A 25,436-nucleotide genomic window follows, 5' to 3' on the forward strand; every position below is an offset into this window, starting at 1 on the left:
TTCCAAGTGATGAAACCCAATGAAAAAAGCCACTGTATTCCCAGCATAACATCACACCCTTTCAATGGTAATATCATAAAATCTACAACAAAACTAGCCCCTTGAACCTTCCAATCCACATTCTTACAAATGCCCCGAGTAAATAGTTTTCTTCCATCACCTACTGTAACCCTCAACTGCTGTTATGGATCAACTGGTAATGCCAGCCTAGTGATTAACTTAGTATCCAGGAAGTTATGAGTGCTTCTTGAGTCTACCAGGAAAATGGCTTTAACAATGCTCATGTTTGCCTCAAATCTCATAGTGTGAAGGCCATGAGACCCTTTAATAGCATGTAGGGATAGGACAAGTGTTTGTGGTTGCTCACCTTCCCCATTAGAGTCCTCCAACTATTCTAAGAATTCTTGAAACTCTTCTATATCTTCATCACCAGGTGATTCCAATAGCATCCAGTACAATTGACTTTTGACATACTTGTGGCCAGTGTGGTATTTAGCTCCACACCAGAAACAAAGCCCTTTTTGCTTTCTCTCCACCATAAGTGCAGGACTTATACCAATAGATGGTTCTTTAGAATGAGATGACCCTATAGGTGTTGAATGTCCTGAGTGAGCAGTAGTACTAGACTAGAAATAGGTTGGTAGCCTAGCCATGGAAGATAGTGGTAGGGAACTAAAACGAGACAAGGAATTGATACCAGTCAATAATCCCTTCTTGGAATAAATGGCTATTACATCTTTAACTTGTCTAGCAATATGAAGTGCTTCAACTAATGACCATGGTTTAAAAAGCTGAAGATATTAGTTGACTTCCAAGTTCAAGTTACTAATAAAAATACTGAGAGCATAAGATTCAGGCAATTGCAATTGTGTTAAAAGGCTTACAAACTGATCATAGAAGTGGTCCACCAAGCCTTATTGCTTCAAGGTTACCAGTTCAGCCATAGTACCCCTAAATATGTTGGATCCGAAATGCTCCTTTAAACTGTGGACAGAGCACTTCCAGTCTAACATGTGAAGACCCCCATTTTTCTGAGTATAGAGGTGATGCCAGTCCAGTGCTCAACCTTCTAAGTGTAACATAACTGTACGTGCTTTATCACACCGAAGCACTCCTTCAGCTTCAAAGTATTACTCAAGTTTTGACCACCATCCCCAGTAATCTAACCCATCAAATTGAGGACCCTCAAGCCTATAAGGACGCTTCTAAACTAACCTAGATTGAGGCAAGTGACTACTTGGAGGTGGTGGAAGAATATTCATAGAATCCTTTGGTGGAAACCCCAGTGAAGGCATTTTCATCACTCCCTTCCATTTGGCAGCAATTGTCGCCTTTAGAGCTATAGTATAACCTAGAAACTGCTCTAACAAATAGTGTAGTTCCGATAGCAAATCCTCTTTAAACCGCTGTAATTTGGCATCCCAATTAGTTTCCAGTTGTGACAACTCCACCTATATTTTTGCCAACTCTTTCTGTAACATGAACACGTCTTTCTACCTATGAGTGGTTACACCGTCTCCAGCCATAGGAACACTGAAGCTTTGATACCTTTGTTAAGATTAAAACTGGAAATCCAAGAAAGAAAAGAGAATAGAAAATATAAGAGAGAAGAATACAAATGAGAAAGGTGTGTTGACAATTTTCAATTTTCATATCCAATACTGCCAATTACATGTTGATTTATAGGAAAAACAATTGAATTTTCTAACAGTCAAAATAATAAAAAAAAATAAACAAAACAAACTATACAATTGTTTCCTATGAAACGCTCCGTTTTATTTAACCTGATGCGCACTATTTTTATAACCTACTCTTGGCCCAACTGATCCAGCCCATTTGTTTCATAATTTTACCCATAACACACTACTCCTTCAAGGTGTTTTTCAATCATCATTTGGTGTCGTTTTCTTTTCTAAAGGAGATCTTAGTCTAACCTAGATCAAAAAATCAAGTTGTATTTTATCTTTCAACGATTTTTTAGCTCTAATCCATACTTAAGTCGAGATCTAAGTAGAAGAGGGAGAACCCATGGTGCAATGGTTCGAGATGTTAAATTTCATCTACTGTAGACTATAGACAGCCTGAGTTTTGACACTACCAAAGGCCTTCAAATGGGCTTTCCACGAAGGGCTAAGATTCTGATCTCTTCAAGACTAAGGGTCTATTTTTTTAGAAGTAAAACATTTTTTGGAAAAGGTTTTCAACCTTTTCCAGTGTTTGTTTGGCTGAAAATATTTTTCTAAGGTAAAAGTAATTACAAAACACGAGAAAAGAAGCCCTTAATTTTGGAAAATATCTTATCAATTTGGTTTCTGTAAGACATTTTCCATCTTTTAGTAGGCCTTCCGTCCTTCTCCTTCTTCAATCTATCTTATTCCCCTCACTTCTTTAATCTATAAGACATTCTCCTCCTTCTTCAATATGTCCTTCTCCATCGTGAATAATTGTAAGTATCCCCTTCTGGTTCTATGTCAAAAGGCCCTAATACTAGCAAATTTCAATGTTTGGTAGCTTGCATGCGGTTATGTCCAATTGGGAATTTTTATCATTCATGCTGATAAGTCCTTTCACCACGGTGATTTCTGTCCACAATGCCCACTAACTCCTGCTAATTGTCGATTCTTGCACAGGTTTCTAGAGAGCTACTCTCAGTTTAGGGCTAGGAGGCTTTACTGGTGTTAGCAATTTGCATTCTGTCAGGTATGAAGTTATGAATTGCTTTTGACCCTCTTTCTGAAATTCTAGTTTGTGTATGAATTTGTTTCTCTAGAACCAGATATCCCTGTGTGTTCCAGGCCTATTGGAATCAACAACCACCTAGAGTGTTAACCTCCCTTAAATCTTACAAAAAGCATTAGAAATTCTAGAGTAATGGCTATAAATTTTCTACTTTCCTGGTTAGATAATTTAATAGTTGAGAAAGTATGGGGGTGGTTATTAGATTCATCCAAACAATTAATGAGTTTGTTTATTTGTTGTTGTAACAATTGGGCAGCATCTTATATTGTTTTAAATTGCATAATATGATCAAATGTAAGATAGCAGTAGTATTCAAAATTGAGTTCGACATCCATTTCCATAGTTAAAATAGAAAATGGCTTCTTAGGAATTCTTGAGCTCTGTTTCTCATTTCCTAATCTCTAGATGAAAAGATATTTGCATCCTTCTTTCTGCTTTTCATATGTTGGACAATTGATGAGCATAGATTAAAAAGTTATTAGAAAGGTTGTAGTGTGGGAGTTTATCAGGAGGCTTATCTATAGACAAATTAAATTGTTATTGTTCATTCAGTTTGTCATCTTCTTGTTTTTGTTCCTTCTAAAATAGACTTGACCCAGTTTTGTAAAAATAAATGAAAAACCAATTTTCAAGTATGTGCATGGGCATGCATGTTAATTCATGCGATGGTTGCAGGACTGCATGCATTTGTTTGCATGTTTTATGCATATGTATGCTATGTGATGAGACTGCTGGCTGAAATGACATTAGTTTAACTTAGCTAGTATCATCTCAATATAAATTGTCCATGCAATGTTGTTAGGATATTTTACAAGTGTTATGCACAACATGATCATTAGAGAAATGATGAAAATTGGGAATGGTTTGATAATATGAAGATTGCTTTTGTGGGTAATATTTTCAATAGATGATGAGCTTTATGGGATCCATAAGTGAAAAACTCACTGAGCTTGTTCCTTGAGGATCTCAGGATCAGTGATTAGTTTTTGAGATGAGTGATACCTTTATTGATTTGTGTGTATATTGATTGGGATTTTCTTATTTGATACATGATTGTGTTACTATATTTGTCAGACTCATTTCTATAAAGTGCTATTTATTTAGTAACTAAAATTAAAGTGTGCACAATTAAGCTTTATTCTTTTCAAGTTTGTATTCCTTTCCCACGCATAGGTTGGAAGACAGAAGAATAGAAAAATCCACAGTATGGCTCATTTACAAGATTCATAAACACAAGCCCTTAAATTCAAGATACCATCATGGCCGAATATTCAATGTATACCTAATACACCATCAATGTGTCAATTTTTCATTTTTACCATTTGATACAATCCAAACATTACATATCTCTTGTTTGTTGTGTGAAATGAGAAACATTACTTATCTAATCTTTGGATTTAAATGATAAAAATGGAAAATTGGTGTATTAATAGCATATTTGTTGTATATTGAATATTTGGCCATAATAGAAATGTCTTGAATTTAAATGGCTTGTGTTTATGGGAAATTGCTATATTGATGGCATATGAGGTGTAAATTGAATATTTGATCATGACGGAAAAAATGTCTTTAATTTGATGGCTTATGTTTATGGAATTGGTATATTAATGGCTATTAGGAGTATACTGGATTTGGAATTTGTAAACTATTAACTTTTGCTGAGCATATTGTATACCTAAAATAATATGGGTGTAAAAAGCCTGGACTTCTATAGGTCAAGGATACATTAGTGTGCCAATAGGGATAGAAATTAGTAATATTGTGATGTTGACATTATATATATTTGCACCTTAGAGTGGTACTATGAGTCTACGACACCTTAAAGGTGATGCTACTGATATATGTGTATGGACACCTCTTGGAAAATTTAAATGGGAATTCTAGGTGTTTTCTGACTCAAATTAGTGAATGGTCATTGAATCTATATTGGTTTACAATCCGAGCAATGGTGAGTTGGTGACCTCCACTTCATTCTTTGAACTTCAATAACAAACAAAAGTCAGTGTCACTTAGTTTCATTATCTTATTTTCTTATTCTGATAGTTTGGTATTAGGCAAAATTGAACAATTTAATTAAAAAAATAGAGCTATATGATTAGTCATTGGTAATCTAAATGGTGATATTAGCATATTTTTATTTATATATGTATATGACATGACAACATTTAGCTTGATACTTGATAAAAATTATTTATGAAGTGAATCTCAAATTGTCTATTTATATATTAATGCCGATTCATGCTAAGTTAATTATGTAATGAATAATTGATGTGAGTGTATTAAACTAGTGCTTGAATGGAATTTTAATATTGATTTAGTGTGCTTTAATTGAGAGTTATTGTAACGACCTGATTTTAGCTGGTTTTAGCCGATCATTGATTTGTGTGGCATTATTTTGTGTAGATGGATCGTAATCAAGATCAAAATGCAATTGTTGGAGTTGTGGCTTCGGTTTTAGCTTTTGGGGCTCTTTGGATTAAAAAATTAAAAACTAAGAAGGAAATTGCTTCTCACCCTCGTGTCAATCGAGATTATGAAAGAGAAAATTATATTAATAGTATTTTATATAGTGGTGACCAGCATTGTATTGATGTGATAAGGATGAGACCGATTGCCTTTGTTAATTTGTATGATATTCTTAATAGGAATAATTTGTTACAATCAAGCAAACATGTGAATATTAGGGAGCAAGTAGTTATATTTTTACATATAATTGGTCATAATGTAAGATTCCGAGTGATTGGATCTAGATATTATAGATCAACTGAGACAATTCACTGTTACTTTAGGGTTGTATTGTGAGCTATTTTGAAATTGTATAAACTAGTTATTAGATTACCTGATGAGTCAACTCCTAGTGAAATCAGAAACAAACCAAGGTTTTATCCTTATTTTAAAGATTGTATTGGAGCATTAGATGGAACTCATGTTCATGCATCCGTTCCAGTTAGCATTCAAGGAAGATTTCATAGTCGTAAAGGGGGGACGACACAAAATATATTGGTTGGCATTACATTTGATTTGAAGTTTTCCTATGTTCTAGCTGGTTGGGAAGGTAGTGCACATGATTCTCGTATTTTAAGTGATACACTTTCATGCCCAAGAGGATTAAGAATTTCGGAAGGTAGTAATTATCATTAAATACCAAATAGTTCTAGTAAGCTCATAATTTATTAGTATTAATTATGTTTTGTAAAACTATAGGTAAATATTATCTTGTTGATGCTAGATATGGCATCCGAAATGGATATATTATCCCATATCATAGTGTCCGATATCATTTAAAAGAGTTTAGTGCTTAGGGCCTAAAAATGCAAAGGAACTCTTTAATCTTCGTCATTCGTCATTACGAATCACTATTGAATGTGTTTTTGGGATTTTGAAGAAACGGTTTCGTGTATTAGATGCTGAACCATTTTGAAATTTTCAAACTCAAGTAGATATAGTTTTGGCTTGTTGTATCATTCATAATCGTATAATGGGAGTTGATCCTAGTGATTTACTTAATCAAGGATTATACGAGGAGCCTGAGTCTGATTTGATAATACCAACTCTTACGGAGAGAGAAGAAAGAGAAGAAGAAAGAGAACGGTCTGCTAAGAGACACGAAATTGCACAAACTATGTGGACTAATTATATGGTTAGAAATATTAGGTAGGTTTAGGGCTTAGGGTTATTGTTTCTATGTTATGTATGTTTTAGTATTAAAATTGTTTTTTTTTTGTTAATGTTGGTTGGATAATGATATTGAAATTTTAGTTTGTTGGATTTTGAAATTATTATGTCTTGAATTTGTTAGATATTGATTATGTTTTAAGCTTGTTAGATATTGAATTTATTATGTTTTAAGCTTGTTGGATATTGAATTTATTATGTTTTAAGCTTGTTGGATATTGAAATGATTGACAATGACAATTATTAATGTAGAATGGGTAAGGGCAACAAAGAAGGGACCTCCAAGCAATTCAGGTGGACAAAACCGATGGAACATCTTTTTCTTGAGATTTTAGCAGATGAGGCCCAGAAAGGAAATAAGCATTCTAATACTTTCAAAGTAGTTTTTATTAATCAAGTTGCCGAAGCTATTTCTGAAAGATTTCAAGTCCAATGCGATGCGAAGCATGTGGAAAATCATTTGAGGACTGTAAAAAACCAGTGGCAGATTATATGCACAATTCGGGGTGAAAGTGGTTTTGGATGGGATGATAACATGAAAATGATCACATGTGATAGAGCGACATGTGATGCAGCAGTGATGGTAATATATGTATATATATGTTAAGTATATTTCAATTATTTTTTACCTGTTATTCTAATTGTGTATAATATCCAACAGGCACGCAAGAAGTATGAACCATTTTTGAATAAAAGTATTGATCATTATGATGAAATGGCTTTGGTTATTGGCAAAGATATGGCAACAGGGTGTTTGCCAGAACATTTACAGACATAGATTTGGATGATGGTAACCAAGATTCAGTGCCTATAGACTGCGACAATGAAGAGACTGAAGAGGTAAGAACAAAAGTATCTTCATCTGGCACATCCAAACGTAAAAGAAAAAATATTCAAGAAAGTGTCGTTGATGAACAAATTAAATTTGTGGGTGAACAACTTGGCAAAATTGCTAATTGGAACAATTTACTGCGGACACCACATCTTTACGAAGAAGTGATGTTGCTGGAGGAAGAAGGATTTGATGATGACTTCCTATGTTCTGTGTTTGATTATCTAGTGAGTCATGAATCTGAGGCCAAAGCTTTTCAGTTAAAAGTAAGAAGCATAAAAAAATTTTGCTTCAAAAATTTTCTCAAGGTTGAAGATATTGATACTTTTAATGTGGTGTAATATTAGTTATGCACTTGGACAATGTTGTTATTATGTGGTGTACTACTAGTTATGCATTTGGATAATATTATTAATTTCTAGTATTAATTGTGGTTTGGAAGCTAATTTATAATTATTCAATCCTTGTTTTTTATTTTTTTATAACACAATTATAAATAATTTATTTGACTTTGGTTGTTTTCAATTTATGACAGTTCATATTCTAGCTTAATAATTGAGTATTATTATATATTTAATTTGATTTATTTATAAATAAATCATTGCAATATATGTAAAAATAATTTAAAATATAAATTTATTAATATATATTTATTAATATATGTAAAAATAGTTTTTCCGGAAAATATTTTCAAGAAATTTACCAAATAACAGAAAACATTTTACACAGATTCTTCCAAACACCAAAAAAGTAAATCATTTTCTAAAAATCATTTTCCAAAGAAAAACGGAGCCTAATATTATGTTTGGACTTCACCCATTACGTTATATTTTTCTTCTCTTTTTATAGTTTTCATCCCTATGATCTATACTTTGTTTTTTGCGACTGAGTGTCCTTGTGACTTATGCAGTTTTATCCCCCCCCCCTTTTTTTTTTTTTGTTTCAATCCCTTTCAATAATAGTATTGGTAAATGCATCATGGGCGCCTTTACAACGTGAATTGTTGTAAAGGGAGTCATGCTTTTTAAGGTGTGCTTGGTTTCATCAGTACAATTTTTTCTTACTTACTCTGTCGAGCAAAGCTAGTTGGGACCATGGTGCTTCTCGTTGTTCTCTCTTTGATGATCCATGATAATTCAATTTTGAAAAAAAAAAAGAAAAAAAAAAATTCATATCCACAGGCCACTAGCTATAAACAACAAAAATCATGCATCATGAAAATCGGGCTATCTTAAATAATTTATTCATTTTCATTTAAATAGCATTTTGCACTTGAAAGACTACTAAGATAATTGCCATACATATACATATACACAACCTTAATTAAATGAAAAACAAATACCATCTATTTGCCAATTGCCTGCTTAGTATCATAAATAAATAATTGAAGCCTATAATTTCACTAAAGTAACATTTCTTTGGCAAAAAGAAAAATATTTCATTAACAGACATTTCTAACTTTATAAACTGAAACTATAATCTATGGGAAGGTTCATTTAGGCTAACTAGATAATTTTATTCTTGTCATGGAAAGAACCACTGGATTAAGTATATCGAAAAAAAAAAAGAGTATATATTTCAACCAAAATTTCAATTAATTTGAATAAATCTAGAAAATCACTATTTAGTTAAGCTTTCCATGAATTTTAGATATTGTCAGCGTTTTGAGGAGGGCTACCTGCAAGCCAACCCCATACACCACCTGAGCCTTGCCTCTGCTTTGCGTTCAAGGCAGCTTGTTCAGATGCAGCTTTTTGCCGTTGCAGGAGTTCAAGCTCCTTTTGTAGCGTTTCCATCGTCTGAAGTTTCTGTCTTTGTTCTGCAACATCAACCTGTTGATTGAAGAGTATTGAAAAACAATTTCAGGCTTTTGCGCAATAGCAATATTTCAAATTCACCCAGTATGCAGAAATCAGAATTTGAATGAATGCCCACTCAATACAGAGGAAACAGATAAATTTACAAGATAAGCAAAAACAATATTCTCTTGATCTTAAAATACCTCTAATTTGAAACATCTCGACTGCTCGGCCGCAAGTTGACTACGTATAGTTTGGAGCTCCTAAAATGTAAACAGGATATCGTGAGGAAAATGTCTATGCTTATACTACGCTGTTTTCAAACTTTACAACTGCAAAAAGAACTACATGACCAGCCATTGTTACACCTAAAGAAATTACCTTGTGCAAATCTGAGTTTTGCGCCTTAGCTTCAGCAAGTTCTTGCTTTAGCTGGAGAGACTGTAACTTCTCCTTGTTGAGTGACGATTCTAGTTCTTCCTTCTCCACTTTGAGTGTTGCTATTATGCGCTCAGTAGTCTCCTCCCCTTTGAATTTCTGCATATACATTTAAATCTTGAGTAGAAGAAATGGATTGGCAATATAGTGGACATGACAGTCCAATCACCTTCAAGCTTCACTGCTTTTTAATTCTCAAATTAGAAATGGTCAAAATTATTGTTAAATTATATAAAAGCAAATTATTTGCTACAAATTTGCAACTCACCATATGGCAATTTTGTAAGGTTGCTTATGAATGTTATTTAGCATACCATGTCTGCTAATTCGGATATATGCAAATCAAGCATTCAAGATACTAGATTTTGGGGTTTGACTCCATTCCATTACTTTTTCATCCATTAATATCCAATGCATGTTTAATCACCATTCATAAGTTGATTTTCACATTTAATAGATGGGTCTTACATGAGTCCTACACCTTTGAGTGGTGATGATCATTGCACTGGATACTAATGGATGAACAAGTAATGGAGCGGATCTTAACCCTAGATTTTGATACACCTAGTTGAGTTGGTCATTGAGTCAAGTAACACCAAACTCACTCAGAAACATTATAATAGCATAGATAGTAAATACCTGATGCCCTGTGTCAATATTATCCATAACGATTTCTTGTATCTTTCCTTCGTGACCAACTTCAAACTCAGACAACAAATCTCTGGTAGGATTTGTAACGTTATGGATGGCAGAAACACTATCAGGAACACGAGCCTCCATCATCTTTGATTGCAAGGTTGATTTGTGACTAGGCTTAAGAACATTAACCTGGCAACATAACATAAAAGATCAAATAGAAACAAAAAGATCCAAGTCTTAAAGAGGCTAAAACTGTCTCTACCTCATTGTTATAATGCCCATTATATCCTCCAAAAGATATAAGCATATCTTCACCATTGAAGGAGCCCACGACCAGACTCAAGCCCTACAATAAATTAGATAATAATTTACAATTTCAGTCACTGGCAGTGAAAGTTACCTGCTATTTGTAATATACCGCAACTGTATGACTCGTTTGTAACACAGCATTACATACCTATGTTATTCAAACTCGGGTATGCGTGTCAGCTATAGGATACAGGTATGTGTCTAACACACGTATGCTCAGTTTCTCCATGTATTTGGAGAATACTAGTTTCCATGTCATGTACTTGCACGTAATTTTATGTGTTTATTTTTTAATTTTATTAAATAATATATTTTTATAATTTTTAAGAAAATATATATTTGCTAATTAAATGAAAATCAGTCTAACTCATATAAAAGTCCATTAATTTGAAAAATAATTGAGAGAATAAAATAATATTTTAAAAGTAAAGAAAATAAAAAAAATGAAAAACAATCGATAGTAAAATATTAAGTAATTAGATAAAATAACTTATCATTCAAATATGAGTCAAAATTTTACCTACAAAGAATCATCACTTTAATACTTTATTTCCTTTGACATAATATTCCACAACACAATGGTAAACAATTTTTAATGCTGTTAACGGCTGAGCAATGTGATATACGGTTGGCAACTTTAGGTACCTAACAATTCTTTAGGTACCAAAGTGATAATTGCATGCAGCTTTGGGGGTAAATTATACATTAACCCTATATATAATGTTAATCTCACATTTAATTTTTATTAATTATAAAAAATAGATTTTAACATTATTAACTATGATCATATTTAAAATAAAATCATATTCATATCTATAAAAATATATTTATTTATTTTAAAAACTTGAATTTTTATTATTTTTAATTTATCCAATTATATTTACTGATTTTATAGATTTATAATTTTATTAATTAACAATATATTATGTTATTTTTAAGAACTTTTAAATGATATGACCAATTAATTAATTTCACATTAATATACTATTATATTAATTAATATTTAACTAATATTACTTTCACTACTATCACGTAATAATACTAATAAATTGTTATTTTAATGACAATTTAGTAACATAATTAACAATAAAGGGTACTCTTGTTAGTTCAAAAGTTTTTCCAAACTCATGCTTTTATATATATTATAATGTGTTGGATACGAATGTTGACATGGATACTTTAAGAAATATGAAGAGTTGAAGCAACATAATTAAGTTTAATAACCAATGAAGATGAACTTAATTGATGAGAATGAACATGCTTAAAATGTTATTAAAGACACCCTGTTAAACGATCATAATAATTACAGAAAAAAGCACATCATCATATGTAAAAAGTATACTCGATTTACTTGCATCTTTCTACCATTCCTTGTTGATCCGCATGGAGAAGTTCAATCTCCATTGCAGCATTTCTGACACAATTGAACCACTATACATATGACAAACCAATCCAAGAGAGATTTTTCACGTGCATAACTTTTTACAGGTAACAGCATTTATAAGACGTAAAATACCTCACTAGCAAGAGGAACAAGTCCTTCAACTGATGCCACAACTGACCAAGCGAGGGTTGACATGTTGAGGACAACAGTTTCCAATGCCCCTGAAAGGAAAAAAAACATGGATAAACAAAGAAGATTTAGGGGCAGTAATAACAGTTACCTTTCTTTTCATGCAATCAACAGATCCTCCGGGATTGTTCTTATCTTCAGATTGGATGCAGACACTTGACAGTATAATAACACTAAAACTACGTATAACCAGGGAAGTCAAGGAACATATTTAACCTTCTATTTGATTTTAAAGCAAGACATTTACCACTTTTATTGTCTCCACCACCAACAATAAACCAGTTCTCCCCAACAGTCACACTTGCATGACCAGCCCTAGGAGTTGGTATCTCACCTTGTTGTGTGGGTCTTGACCATTCCATCTGCAAATCCAAATACATGAGATAGATATACTAATTCCTCAGACCAGCACATGAAAAAATGCAAAAGCAGAATCATCTTACAGCTTGCAAATCAAACACATGCAAATCATTGAAGCAAGTAGCATGTGAACCCCCACCAAAAACAAGAAGGTAACGCTCTGCATGTATAGCAGCAGCATGATCAGCTCGTGGTGATGGAGGAGCCCCCCTGCAGGACAATGAAGAAAAACAAAAGATTAAGAGTTGCCAAGGACTATAATTTTCAAGCGACACTCTTCCAATCGGTAATATAGGTACAAGGGGTTACTCAAAATAAAACTGAAATATAAGGATTATATAATGCTGTCTAGTAGTAGACAGGCTAGATTCCATACCTATCTGGTGGAAACTAAGCTTGAATCTAGTGTTAGAAAAATGGAAATTCAATTATGTTATATATGTCTGATGTAATTCACCCAAAGAAAAAGTTCTATACAACATTTTTTGTAATTTAAATATTAAGTTATCATCTGGAATGAAATGACCTAATTTTGAATTCAATTCTGATCATGTGCTAATCTTATGAACCAGACTGAAATTCAAATATCAGAGGATAAGTGAACCTTAATCAGGTTAACATTAACAGAACAGGCTGCTTGTGTTCTGCAGCAAGACCCTAGTTCAAAACAAACTCTTGAGATTTTGAAGGCAGGAAATATGATTTCAATTACAGTCTCAATATCAAGAACTATAAAAGGACAACTAGCACATCTTAAATGAAGTAATTCATATATTGGATGTATGGATGGGTAGTGCTGAAATAATATGGACAAAAATCATCTTACACAGCATCAATTTCGTTCCAGGTCATCGTTTCTAGGTTAAGTATATGTAGATCATTCAAGAGTGTTCTTTTTGCATCCTGTCCACCAAATATCACTAGGGTTGTTCCAACAAGGGTCACAGATTGACCAGCACGAGAGACCTGAAAGGCACTCAAATTAGGGGGAAAAGTTCATAAGATATTGGGAAAGAAAATTCAAAATAAAATAAAAAAAGAGACTACCAAGCACACATACACGATTGACCTTTATCCTCCACAAATTTTACCTCCAGCCTTTGTTCAAGTTTACAAATGTGTTTACGTAATAAGTTTTGAGCTAAACATTACCCAGCGATCAACATTACTATACATTCAGTTTTCACTTTCTAATATACCATATTCAGTTAAGCAAGAATGGCTAATCCCCTCAGTGGCCAGTATTCCAGAGACACCAAAAAACTAAAGGCTAGTCTAATTATTTGTGCAGAGCAAAACAAACCATGCAAGCTGCTAAATTTCTAATCTTAAAGCTGAAACTTGAGTACATAGAGAGAACGAGATGTAATTAAGAGGAAGAATAGATAAATACCGGTGCTTTGCCATAAGTATTCAACACTGACCATGTACCAGTTTGCAGATCAAATGCCTTCCCTGCCATAAGAATTCAGAACAACAGAATAAGACATCAAATCAGGGAAGAGGAAGAAAAATAATATCTTAAAATTTTAAAATTGTAATAAGGGGCACAAACAAGTACCCTGGATAGTTTCAGAAGGGACTTTTGTATGGCCAGCAATTGAAAGAAGCTTGTTCTCCCAAGGTATCTAGAGAGAAAAAATAGAGGGGATAGAGAGACAGAGTTAAATGATGTACTGCAGAAAGACAATCAGCATGAAAACAAGAATCTTCAGCAAACAGATTCTAAAAATATGTGCATTATTTCATCAGAGAACGTTGCTTCAGAGAAGTCCAAGTATAATTAAAAAAAGAAAGAAACTGGATTCTTTACTAACCAATGAATGACCAGCACACGGGGCTATATTCACTGGGGATGGTGATTCCACTGACTTAGGTACAACCTTAGCTTCGACCTTTGACCAAGTCCAGCTTCTCAAATCTAGAACCTGTATCAATCCTCACATTAGAGGAAAATATATCAAGTTGAGTTAGACTGACACATGAGCATGCAAACAAGAACCCAAGTTTATCAAGAGTACAAAATTAGATTAGAATTTTCCAGCAACGGCCAAGAAACTGAGTTACAATTTAATAATATTTCATTTCAGGTCCAAAACCATAAGTAATCTGATGTGTATAGAATGTTACAAAATTAATTCATGGCACGAAGCACTTGTGTTGCATGTTGAGCAAATGATTTACTTACATGGAGGTCATTTAGATAACGTCCATTGTGGTTTCCACCATATATATACATTTTATCCTGAACAACAGCAGCTCCATGCTGACAAGTAAAGAGTAAATCTTTAGATGAGGAAAAATGCAAGACTACGAAAATTGAATTGTATAGACATGCCAGTACCTGATAGCGGGCTTTGGGACGTTGACCAATTACCGGGGGTGAAATCCATTTATCATATACAACAATCGAACCAAGGCCTTCTGATACAACATCTTTGTCCTGAGTTTCCATCAGACCTCCATTTTCAGCAGAAATTATCTTTGTCTCAGCGAAAGAATTTCTGTTCTCAATGATAGGCTCAACATTTGAATTATGCTATGAACATGCAAACAAGTTAAGAAGGTACAAGTGAGTACAGAGAACAACAAACCCATCAGAATAACCGTAAAGCAACTTGGCTTCTCTCATTCAAATTTTAAGCATAAAAGAAAAATCATGTGGAAACAAACTTCTTCAAAGTTGAGAAAAAGCTATGAAACAGAGTTGCATGCCCTTGAGACGGCAAAGTCACCTGACAAAACTGTGAAATAACAGACCAAGGGAAATTATAAAATTACACAACCAAAACTGTGAAAATAACAGCATACTCACATTCATTTGTACATCTATAACAGGCTCTGAAACAGAGTTAGAAGCCCTTGAATACCATCCTGGTTCTTCTTCCTGGCAAGAATTAAAAAACAAGGAACAATGTAAAAAATAGGTTACCAAACTAAAATGGTCCATATACATACACAAAATCCAGATAAAGTTATACCTCCAATATTTTCACAAAGAGACGCATAGCTTCTATAGAAACCATGTTTCCAAGCTGCTGCCAGCTGTATCAATAATGGAAGGCTTTATGAGAACAATTATCAAAAGGTGGAAGAAAAATGAATAGTATGGACAACATTCACCTGACGTATGAAAATTGCTTTCAACCATCTAAATCCTTGTGTTACTTACACACACATATAAAGCATGCTTATATGTCAAACAGAAAATTAGGCCAATCTAAATCAGATAATACAGAGTAACACAAAAGTATTTCTTCATTTTTTCAACAAGAACTTGAGCAATATAAATTACGCAGAACGGAGATGCAACATCACCAAATACTGAAGCAACTAAAAGACATTCAATCCAAATATGTAACAGGCACTCATATTTGACCTATGTCCATTGACATCTCCCTGAATCAGTAAAATTATCATTCATCATCAACACCACTTTTAAGCAAATCGACCAAAACACTACCACCCTAAGCATAACCATATCAAACTAAAGTAGCCAAATGTAAACAAATATATATATACGAATTTAAACCTAGGGCTGTAAATGAACTAAGCATGAACAGAAAGAACTCTATTCTAGTTTTTTGTTTATTTTTAAGCTTGTTCAGTTCAGTTTATGTTCATTAATAATTTCTGAATCGTGTTCATGTTGTTTGTTTGTTTGTTTAAATTATGTGTGTTCATTCGTTTAAGTTAAATGAACTTGTTTGTGAACATTAAACAATCATGTTTGCGAACATTAAATGAACATGTTCATGAACATATAGTTGAGCATGTTCACAAACAAAGTTACTGAATAATGAACAAACAAAAAACAATAAATAAACATATATCTTATTTTTTAGATATAAAATAATCAAATATAAATACCAATAATGAATCAATAAAATAAGTATACAAACAATAATATTATTATTAACTATATAATCAAACAATAAACGATTTTTAAACGAGGTTTACATGATTTATTAAACAGGCTTTAAACGAACAGGAATGAGCTTGTTCATGAACATAAAAGAGATGAACAAGCTTTATTTGTGTTTGGTTCTATTAACAAACGAGCCTCAAGATATTGTTTATGTTCATTTATTTAGCTTGATAAACAAATAGAAACTGAACTGTTCATTGAACTCTATCACTTTACGGCCCTAATTAACCCCAACAACAAGCACCAAAAATAAATAAATAAAACTACACCCAGCAGCAAATGAGCTCGCAGACCTTTTCCATTTGCTATGTTCGACGGGACTCCATGAACTAGGCTTTGGAACAGTACAAGGACCTACAGTAGCCTGTAAATAACATAATTAACATAATAATGCACAAAATCAGTAATGTTAAAAAAAAATGAGCTTCCCATCTCAAACAATAAATAAACACACTCATTCGATAATTCAAGACATCAACGTCCGGATTGTCTTCAATTCGAGCGTGAAACTAGATCTCTGAAAATTGGACTTGAAATACTCCAAAAGTGAAATCATTTTCAAAAGCAATCTAGATGGAGTCCTTAGAGAAAAGCAAATCGATTTAGCAACGAAAGGATGGGAGGATCCAGAGAGAGAGAGAGAAATGACCTGCTGGTATAAGGCGTAGAGGATCAAAGCGACGTCGTTAGAGAACCTGGAGGCAATGTCTATGGTGTTGGAATTGGGAGATCCATCGAAGCCAGCGTAAGAAGCGGCCGCATAGAATCGTTCTGGGTATGCTGGGCCAGAGTTTGCCCTCCCCATAGTCGCCATTTTTTCCCTTTTTCTTTGATCTGAGATTTAAATACGTATAACATTTATGCCAAGTTTAAAACTCCAGAATTAATGTTTTTCTTTGTTACTTGATGTAAAAAAAGAAACCATATAAAAATATGTTTGGCTGCTGGCGCTGTATGTTTTATTTATTATTTATTATTTATTATTTATTATTTATTATTTTTACCTTTTAATAAATACATAATTTAATAACAGTTTGAGGTTTTAGTTATACTTTAGTTGAGTCGAGGGTGAGCTTTTGTTGTATTGCGCGCAAAGGAGCCCGCTTCAAAACCACATTTTCATCATCGTCCATTATTCCATCTACCAACCTATATTAAAGTGTCGAGTGAATATATAAATATTTCTGTAATTTGTATTTTATCAGAGTAAATATTTATAATTTTAAAATATCTTGTAAATCCTTGTCGATTGTCCTGATGACTTTTAAATTGTATTGTTGTATGATAGGAAGCTCAACTATAAATAGAGTCATGCACGGATATGTGGAATTTATTAAATTTTATTCACCAAAGCTGTTAATTTTTAAGGTTGAAAAATCAGCTAACTTACGATGACTTTTTGAATAGGATCCAAAAATTTTTGGGTTGATATGCCTTTATAGTGCTTAAAGATCTATATCTTAATTTCAAAATTCATTTTGAATCACTCAATTTCGAGTTCAGAAGCTTAAATTATGATCGTTTTAGTGAATATTGTGCGAGAAGAATTTTTGAACGGGATTATTAGATATTTAAATTCTCTTACAACTTCATTTTCTTTTTTCATTGTTTTCTTTAGCTTTTAACTCAAAACCCTACTTCAAATCGGGCGATTAGATCCACCGCCACATGCTTATCCTTATCCTCCACAGCCTGGTGGATCACATCCGCAATATGGTTACCGACAGGGCCCCCATGGTCCGAGCCATGGATACAGTCCTAACGACAATACCATTGGTGGAGCAGGGGTAGGATTCGGAAGGTGGATTGGTGATTAAAATCGGTTAAAATAAATCAATGCAAATGTTGATTCTGTTTGCTTTGGATAAAGATTCATTACCAAAACTAAAACCAACATCAATATAATCATTTGAAGTGGTTGTGGCAAGCTCCTGAATATTGCCTACCAAAATCAACTTTCAATTGTTCAATGTTTTCAACAAATTCAATCTTTTCTAATTTTGCTATTCTTTTCAATATAATCGTTTAATTCACTCATCACTTAATTCATTTCATAAGTTAAGATAAAAGTAGCATGGAAAATATGAACAGTTTAGGACAATGTTCAATATGTTAGTAACAGCATAAAAAATTAAAAAAAGAAGCAAACAAATACTTATTTCTTAACCATACGGAAAGTGCAGTTAAAAAGCCTCAAATCTAAAACCTAATATATCTCCCATTTACATTAACATATGTATGTATGTATATATATACACACCCCCACCTTATATCTGTTATTTACAGATTAAACTCGTCATGTTTTACTATGAATCTTCATTCCAACTTGGAAAATGTTCTTCTTGCTTTAAGAAATTGTGTTCTTCCATTTGAGTCATCTGTCCACCGTTCACCGGGTCAAACTGGCACCGACGGAAGCTGCATTAACAAAACAAGGAATTAAACAAGTATTGGACACATATGAACTCAGATATTTTCAGTTACCTTCCATCCATGCCAATAATCATGATAGTGTTCTTTTGTTGTCCAAAAGCAACAATGCACCGGGAACCTTCAGGCAGCCGGAATTGAGCCACCGACCACTCTGAGCTGAAATATTTTGGCAAAACACCTACAAAAATTTCAAAATATCAAATGAGCTTGACAGATAAAAGACAGCAATTGTCAGTCACATAAAGTTAGTCCATAGTCCCTTCGTTTCGGTGTAGATATATACTTAACCAAACCCAAAAACAAAGCAAAAGCTCAAAATCAGATCAATCTCTGGTTTAGAGTTTCATAGAACAAACAACTTTTACAACAATAAGGAGAAGTAGGAAATCCAAGGGCTTGTACCTTTCAAAATAGAAAGGGATGATAAAGCTGATTGATTAGAAAGAGGTGATTCCAATGCACTAGTTGACCTATCATCCCCCAAAACTACTGAATCAGCCTTGAGGCTAAAGACATGAATAGTTCCTTTGTCACTTGAGACCGCTAGCCACTGCGCAGTAGGAGAGAAAGCAAGGCAGTATATCTCCGCTCGATCTGCCCCCCTCCTTACCTGCACAAAGGTTTTTACTTAAATGAATAGATTGCACAAAGTACACCAGCCAACAGCTCAAAACAAAAATATCATTACTAGTTGCCACCAAGAAACCAAAGTCATCAGAATGACAAGGCATCCACTCCAAATGCATAGTCTAGCCAAATTTACGAGTTCCGAAACATAACATACTATCCCTACAATCAATCACGAATCCCCTTTCACCCTGTATCCAGACCCATTCCGTACAAGTTACTCTCAAAAATAAGCCGTATTCAAGCAATATTTCCAAAACTCTGACACATTCCATACCAGTTACTCTCAACCCTATAAAAAAGGACCCATTCCATACAAATTACACTCAAGATTCAAGCAATATTTCCAAAACTCTCTCTTATAAAACCAAGAACTTCCTTTAACCACTACGCTCACTCTGTTATAAAAGCAATAACTGACCTCTGCGCTCCCTTTAATCTCTAAAATGATACCAATATCCGACAGTCAAAACCATATACTACATATACTACAGAGTTAAATAACATTAAATTTCACATATTCTACCAATAACATCACATTTCACCTGTACTTTAAACTTGACTAATCATGGTATAAAGATCAAGTAAGTTAAAGATCAACAATATTAATTTACCTCCTGAATCAATGTCCCATCCAAAGTATTAAAACATCTGATTAGAGTTCCTTTACTACTAGCAGTAGCCAAGACTCTGCCATCGTGAGTCAAAGCCAAACACGTGATATTGGAACTATGAGCATTTATGAATTTACATTTTTTACTCCCATAATTCTCTACTCTGACGCTTCCCTTTTGCAAGCCTGGACATACCAACAGCATAGGTCCGGAAATCTGTGAAACCTCGCACAAACCTTTCGGATTTGAAGTCGTTTCCAGCTGGTGTAAGAGTTTTAAATCCGAAAAGTTGTACAGGTAGATTTTGTGCAAGAGAATGACCACGATGGTATCACGGCGGAGACGGATAGAGCGGATTGGGGAACGAAATGAGAGCTCACCGATGCAACGTGAAGCATGGTCGTCCCAAAGGAGAGCTTTGGTGTTGGCGGCCGCCGCAGAAGGAGAGGGAGAGTAGGAGGAGCCCACAAGGACAAAGACTTCGAAGCGGAAAAGCATAGAGAGAAGGGAGAGGCCAGACTCGAAGTCACGGCAGATAAGAGGACGGTAAGGTTCGGTGTTGAATACAAAGAAACCGCGATCGGTGACAGCGGAAAAGCAGGTGTTGTCTTGGTTGAAGGAGAGCTGATGGATGAGTAGGGGGAGTTGGATTTGGGATTGGTTTGGGGGCGGGGATGAGCACTCCGCCTGTGGGTGCGGAAGGGTATCGTCGGAGGATGACATAATTTGGGGATAGAAATGAGATGGACGTGTAAATTCCAAGTATTTTATATGTTTATTATATCCTTCTCTCTATATAATATGTTGATAGGATTTTCCTAAAATTTAGAAAATATTTATGTATTTGAATATCATCTCATCTCCATCAGTTCACAATGAAGTTTCGGTTGTAAATTTGGTCATACTTTATTGGTTTAATTTTTTAATTTTATTGTCCCATTTTACTTTAAAATAATTTTAATATTTTCAGTACTTAAAATAATTAATTAATTATTAATAAAAAGTAAACTTTTTTTTTGTTTTAAAGTATTCCTTTTATTAAATAAAAATTCTAAAGTTAATTATTAGAATAATTTTTTGTTAAGTTTTGTTTTTTCAATATTAATGGTAATAAAAATCAAAATTAGTGAGAATTCAATAAAGTTGAAAATTCAGTCACATAAAACGTGCGTGGCAAGTTATATGGTCAAAGTATAACGATAAACAAGAATAAATTATAGTGGTAACTTTTAATATTCAATTTACATTTTAATACTGAAATCACTTTAGTTAAAAAATTACAACATACCAATTTTTAAAATAGAATAAAAAATATGATGTAATAAAGAAGGTTTAAACTTTCTATATTTTTAATTAATAACCACTAGAAATATTGTTTTTGTCAAGTCTACCAGAGGTTGATGCATTAAAAACAATTTTTTATTCTAATTCATAGAAATGGTTTAAACTAGGATGCTATTATAAATTTGCCATTAAATGGATGACATAAATTGGTTTTTTAAGGAGGTGACATAGATTGTTAAATGATAATATATCAATTTCTGAATAAAAGTTTATATATATATATATAATCACAAGCATCCTTAATTTTCTTAGCTAAATTGGTATTCGGATAAATATCTTATTTCAAGATTCAACTTGATTTAAATATTTAAAGAAAGAAGTAATTGATACAAATATTCATGTAAATATCTTTCAATAATGACGACTTTACATGTGGAAATCACATATTTTAAATATAAATATATATTTAAAAATAACATACAATAAATAATGATTAATAATGTTCGAAATTAATAATAATAACACATACAATATGAATAAAATTAAAATAAAAAATCATTTAAATTGTGAGTAAAATGACATGTAAATAGGTAAATATATCAAATTAAGAATATTGAATGCATTCTAATTGTTTTTTTTGTGATGATGTCATTTTTCTTGAGTTGGTATTAAGCTGACTTTTGATAGCAATTCAATATGAATATATACAAACAATGTGGATGAAACAATAATACTACGTTTGGTTACTAGTGTAATAATACGACGGAAAAGTTTAGTTAACACGTAAGTTTTAAAATAGTGAGACATAAAATAGAGAATAACTAGTACAAATTTAAACATGCAATTAAAAAATGAGTAAAAACTTTAGTAAAAATAAAATCTTTTTAAATTAAGCGAAAAATTTTCCTTCTCTTTTCTATAAACAAGTGTGAGTGGCTAAAAATCACCAATTAGTTTAGTTTGTATTTAACCAATGACTAAAACATGAGGAACAAATAATACTCCAACCAAACATAATAGTTATGTAATAACATTGAAATGTATAAAAATAACAAAGTAAAGCTTTGGTTGGAGTGCTAAAAGAAAGATTTTATAAATGATAGTGGCATGAGTTGAAATATCAATAATTACAACCTTTTTTTATTGGTCTTTACAAAATAAGAAAAAAAAATACCTTCATAATAATATAACTTAATTAAAATATGTAAGATTATTTTTAGTAGTTTCTTGGACTAAGTTGATGTTTAGTTGACTCGCAATACAAACTCATTCACACTTACATAATAGGATAAACTACACCCAATGTCACTTTAAAATAGGGTTTGTCCTATTTTGGTCACTCTAATTTATTTTCCAATTTAGTTATTTTAGATAAAATAATTGTTCAAACTAGTCACTCTCGTTAAGATCTTCCGTTTTCCACTAATGAATTGTTAACGTGGTACATTAGCCAATTAAGTGAAGAGACGTGACACTTTTTTTTTTTACTTTTGACTAAAGTTTAGGGATCTTTCTATAATTATTACAAAACACTTTCCCAAGTTCCAAAAGCCAACTATTTTCTTGTTCCAAACCCTACTACAAGTTCAAACCCCCCGAGTAATTACAGATCTAATTTATTTCATAAAAGAACAAACCTCTATGATTTTCATTTGATTTATGAATTTTTCAACTACCTGGCTAGGGATTTCAGCTGATGTTTGGATCAAAGATGGAGACGAGAATGAAGAAATATAGCCAAGTGAGTCCTAAGAAAGCTAAAGCTTGGACTAAGAAATCCCCTAAGTATCATTAGCATTGTTTGGACAATTCGATTTATAGTGGTTCGATCCCAATTGCCTACCTCTATTGCCTTGGTATACCTCAACCAAAGATTTCTCAGTTCACTATAAGAATTGCTACATTTCAAGAAAAAGGTATAACCTTTACAATCTCTAACTTTTACAAAGGTTAAGATACAACTTCCCCCCTAGTTTTTATAGCTAAACTAAAACCCTCTAATGGCTCAACTAGAAACCCTTTACAATTCACTTAAGGTTTTACACCTCAAAAACCTTAAGTATCTCTTTACAACAAATATGAAGGATGTAAACAATGAAAATCTCTCAAAGGTATGTATTTACAAGTGTTAGCTCTCTCTCAAAGAAAGAAAATGAGAAAGATAAATATATCTAACAATAAGTGCTTAAGAGACATGTACAAGATAAAATGAGAAAATAAAGAATTGGGGGTTTTTCTCTTGATTTATATGTTTGGATGTTCATCTTGTTAGAGTTGAGTGACTCGAATCCTTGTTAAAATAAAATACAGTGGTAAAATAAAATAAAAGTAAAATCCAGATAGAACTATACTTCTTTTATTTTACATTGATTAGAATAAGGTTTTTAACCTTACTACACTTCATCTATTTGGAATTGATTAGAAAAAGGGTTTTTCAACCTAGAAATAGATGTAGCCTAAACTCCTCTTATATCATTTGAATTCAACATTAGTGAATTTTCTTCCCCTCTGCTTGTGGTTTTTCTCGAAAGAGTTTTCCACGTAAAATCTGTGTGTTTTCTTTTTCTTTTTCTTATTGCTTTGCGATCGTTCTATATTAACATTATCGACGTTAGTTCAACACATCTCTTGCGTCTTGAAGTGTTATTGATGTGTATATATAACAAGGGGAAACTTTGTGATCATTCATAACCTTTGGGGATAATTTCTACTTGTTGGAAGCATTGCAGACAAACTAGTATTGATAAAACTTACAAGATGTATAGGTAGAAATAGATTTGTATCAATACATCGCATAAGATATATGGGTAAAAGTCCCTAGAGTTTAACAGTTTTTCTTACTAGGTCAGAGTATTGATACTATGTCCCAGACTTGTATAAAATAAGTTTAAAACACTTAAAAACATTTTTGATTGACTCAAAAGCATTTAGATAAATTAAAACATATTTAAAACATGTTTTTGAGTAAGGTGAGTCAAACTCAATTCGATTCAAAAAAATAGAAAAAAAATTGATTTTTGAGTTAATATAATCGAATTATTCGATTTTTTCAAGTTAACTTGAATAGGTAATTTGAGTTTTGAGTTCAAGTCAAGCTAAATTTTATAATTCGAAGAACTTAAATAATTCGAAAAACTGATCGATGTAAATACCCCTTTGATCCTTGTCAGTTTTGAAAATGAACAAATTAGTCTCTCTCTCAACAAAAATTACAAAAAAATCAAAATAATATTTAAATTTCAAAATATTTCTAAAAATTCTAAAATTTATATTTTTGTAAAAAATTATAAAAATTTAAAGAATATATAAAGAAAGTTAAAATTTTAATTATTTCTAAAATAATATTTTTGAACTTAAATAAGTTAATTAATTATTCAAGTTTATTATACTAAATTTTTTTTCTTATTTTGCTTTTAAAAAATTAAAGTGACACAAACTCTATTTTACAAAAATATTGGACATAGTTTACCCTAAAAAATACTAAATCTTAAATAATTTTCAAAATATCTTAGGCACTTAGCTCTCATGACATTTTCCCACTATATATGGTAGATGGGATTGTCAAATGGGTGAAAAAAATTAATGTAAAAAATATAAATTATATAAATAAAATAAATAAAATTATAGTTAAAATGATAAAATCAAAAATTTAAAAATTATGAAGTATTAAATTTAAATTTTATTATATAGATATTTTATATAAAACATAAAAGAACAAAAAAATTTCTCATATTAATATTATGACTTTATAAAAAAATAAAATTCATTTTCAAATTGAATTGATGACTTCCAGCACACCAAAAACGTTATAATATTAATTTATCAAAAATACTTCGAACAAAATAGAACTCCAAAGCAAACATAACCTCACGATGCCGTCATAAAAATGGTTGAAAAATGTAAACAAAATGATAAATGCGCATCCGGGGAATCGAACCCCGGTCAGTACCGTGGGAGGGTACTATGATACCACTACACTAGATGCACCCTTTGTTAGAGCTGGTTATCGTTTTATTCCTTGATCATTAATAATTAAGAAATCTCTCAATTTCCAATGACGAGTAAGCCTTTGATAGATTGATATGTAACTCAAATTTTAATGTAAATTTTGAATATGAGTGAATATATCCTACTTAACTATATTTAAAAAATTTTTGAGTTTTTTTTTCAAATAATTAGATATTTT

General features: G+C 32.3%; 2 protein-coding genes and 1 non-coding gene across 4 annotated transcripts; all 3 read right to left on the reverse strand.

Annotated features, from left to right (window-relative positions):
- Positions 1-8,643: 8,643 nt before the first annotated feature.
- On the reverse strand, positions 8,644-17,230 carry LOC107920307 (acyl-CoA-binding domain-containing protein 4). 2 transcript variants are annotated; one of them, XM_041108696.1, is made up of 19 exons: positions 16,942-17,230; positions 16,586-16,656; positions 15,346-15,409; positions 15,180-15,251; positions 15,100-15,108; positions 14,709-14,903; positions 14,553-14,630; positions 14,182-14,292; positions 13,926-13,992; positions 13,758-13,819; positions 13,191-13,330; positions 12,448-12,574; positions 12,252-12,366; positions 11,948-12,036; positions 10,385-10,468; positions 10,123-10,311; positions 9,427-9,582; positions 9,249-9,308; positions 8,644-9,078 (listed from the first exon to the last, which is right to left on the reverse strand). In XM_041108696.1, the coding sequence occupies exons 1-19, from the start codon at positions 17,104-17,106 to the stop codon at positions 8,893-8,895; spliced, it is 2,040 nt and encodes a 679-aa protein (XP_040964630.1). In that variant the 5' UTR covers positions 17,107-17,230; the 3' UTR covers positions 8,644-8,892. The 2 variants fall into 2 exon arrangements, with proteins under 2 accessions (XP_040964630.1, XP_016705441.1); XM_016849952.2 differs by lacking the exon at positions 15,100-15,108.
- Positions 17,231-18,423: 1,193 nt separating this feature from the next.
- On the reverse strand, positions 18,424-20,843 carry LOC107920831 (autophagy-related protein 18a). The gene is made up of 4 exons (XM_016850700.2): positions 19,967-20,843; positions 19,128-19,335; positions 18,777-18,903; positions 18,424-18,710 (listed from the first exon to the last, which is right to left on the reverse strand). The coding sequence occupies exons 1-4, from the start codon at positions 20,687-20,689 to the stop codon at positions 18,599-18,601; spliced, it is 1,170 nt and encodes a 389-aa protein (XP_016706189.2). The 5' UTR covers positions 20,690-20,843; the 3' UTR covers positions 18,424-18,598.
- Positions 20,844-25,166: 4,323 nt separating this feature from the next.
- TRNAG-CCC (transfer RNA glycine (anticodon CCC)) lies at positions 25,167-25,237 on the reverse strand. The gene has a single exon. It is a non-coding gene; the product is annotated as a tRNA-Gly (tRNA).
- Positions 25,238-25,436: the final 199 nt, after the last annotated feature.

The sequence above is a fragment of the Gossypium hirsutum genome, chromosome D13 (assembly GCF_007990345.1).
Source record: "Gossypium hirsutum isolate 1008001.06 chromosome D13, Gossypium_hirsutum_v2.1, whole genome shotgun sequence".
Classification (NCBI taxonomy): Eukaryota; Viridiplantae; Streptophyta; class Magnoliopsida; order Malvales; family Malvaceae; genus Gossypium; species Gossypium hirsutum.

Coding starts and splice junctions, on each gene's coding strand:
- LOC107920307 (XM_041108696.1), bottom strand. CDS start 17,106: ATGGCGACTATGGGGAGGGCAAACTCTGGCCCAGCATACCCAGAACGA. Junction 15,410..16,585: donor GAACATAGCAAATGGAAAAG/GTCTGCGAGCTC, acceptor TTATTGATACAG/CTGGCAGCAGCTTGGAAACA. Junction 14,293..14,552: donor GTTATCTAAATGACCTCCAT/GTAAGTAAATCA, acceptor GGATTGATACAG/GTTCTAGATTTGAGAAGCTG.
- LOC107920831 (XM_016850700.2), bottom strand. CDS start 20,689: ATGTCATCCTCCGACGATACCCTTCCGCACCCACAGGCGGAGTGCTCA. Junction 18,904..19,127: donor ATCCCTTTCTATTTTGAAAG/GTACAAGCCCTT, acceptor AAATTTTTGTAG/GTGTTTTGCCAAAATATTTC. Junction 18,711..18,776: donor ATTATTGGCATGGATGGAAG/GTAACTGAAAAT, acceptor TTGTTAATGCAG/CTTCCGTCGGTGCCAGTTTG.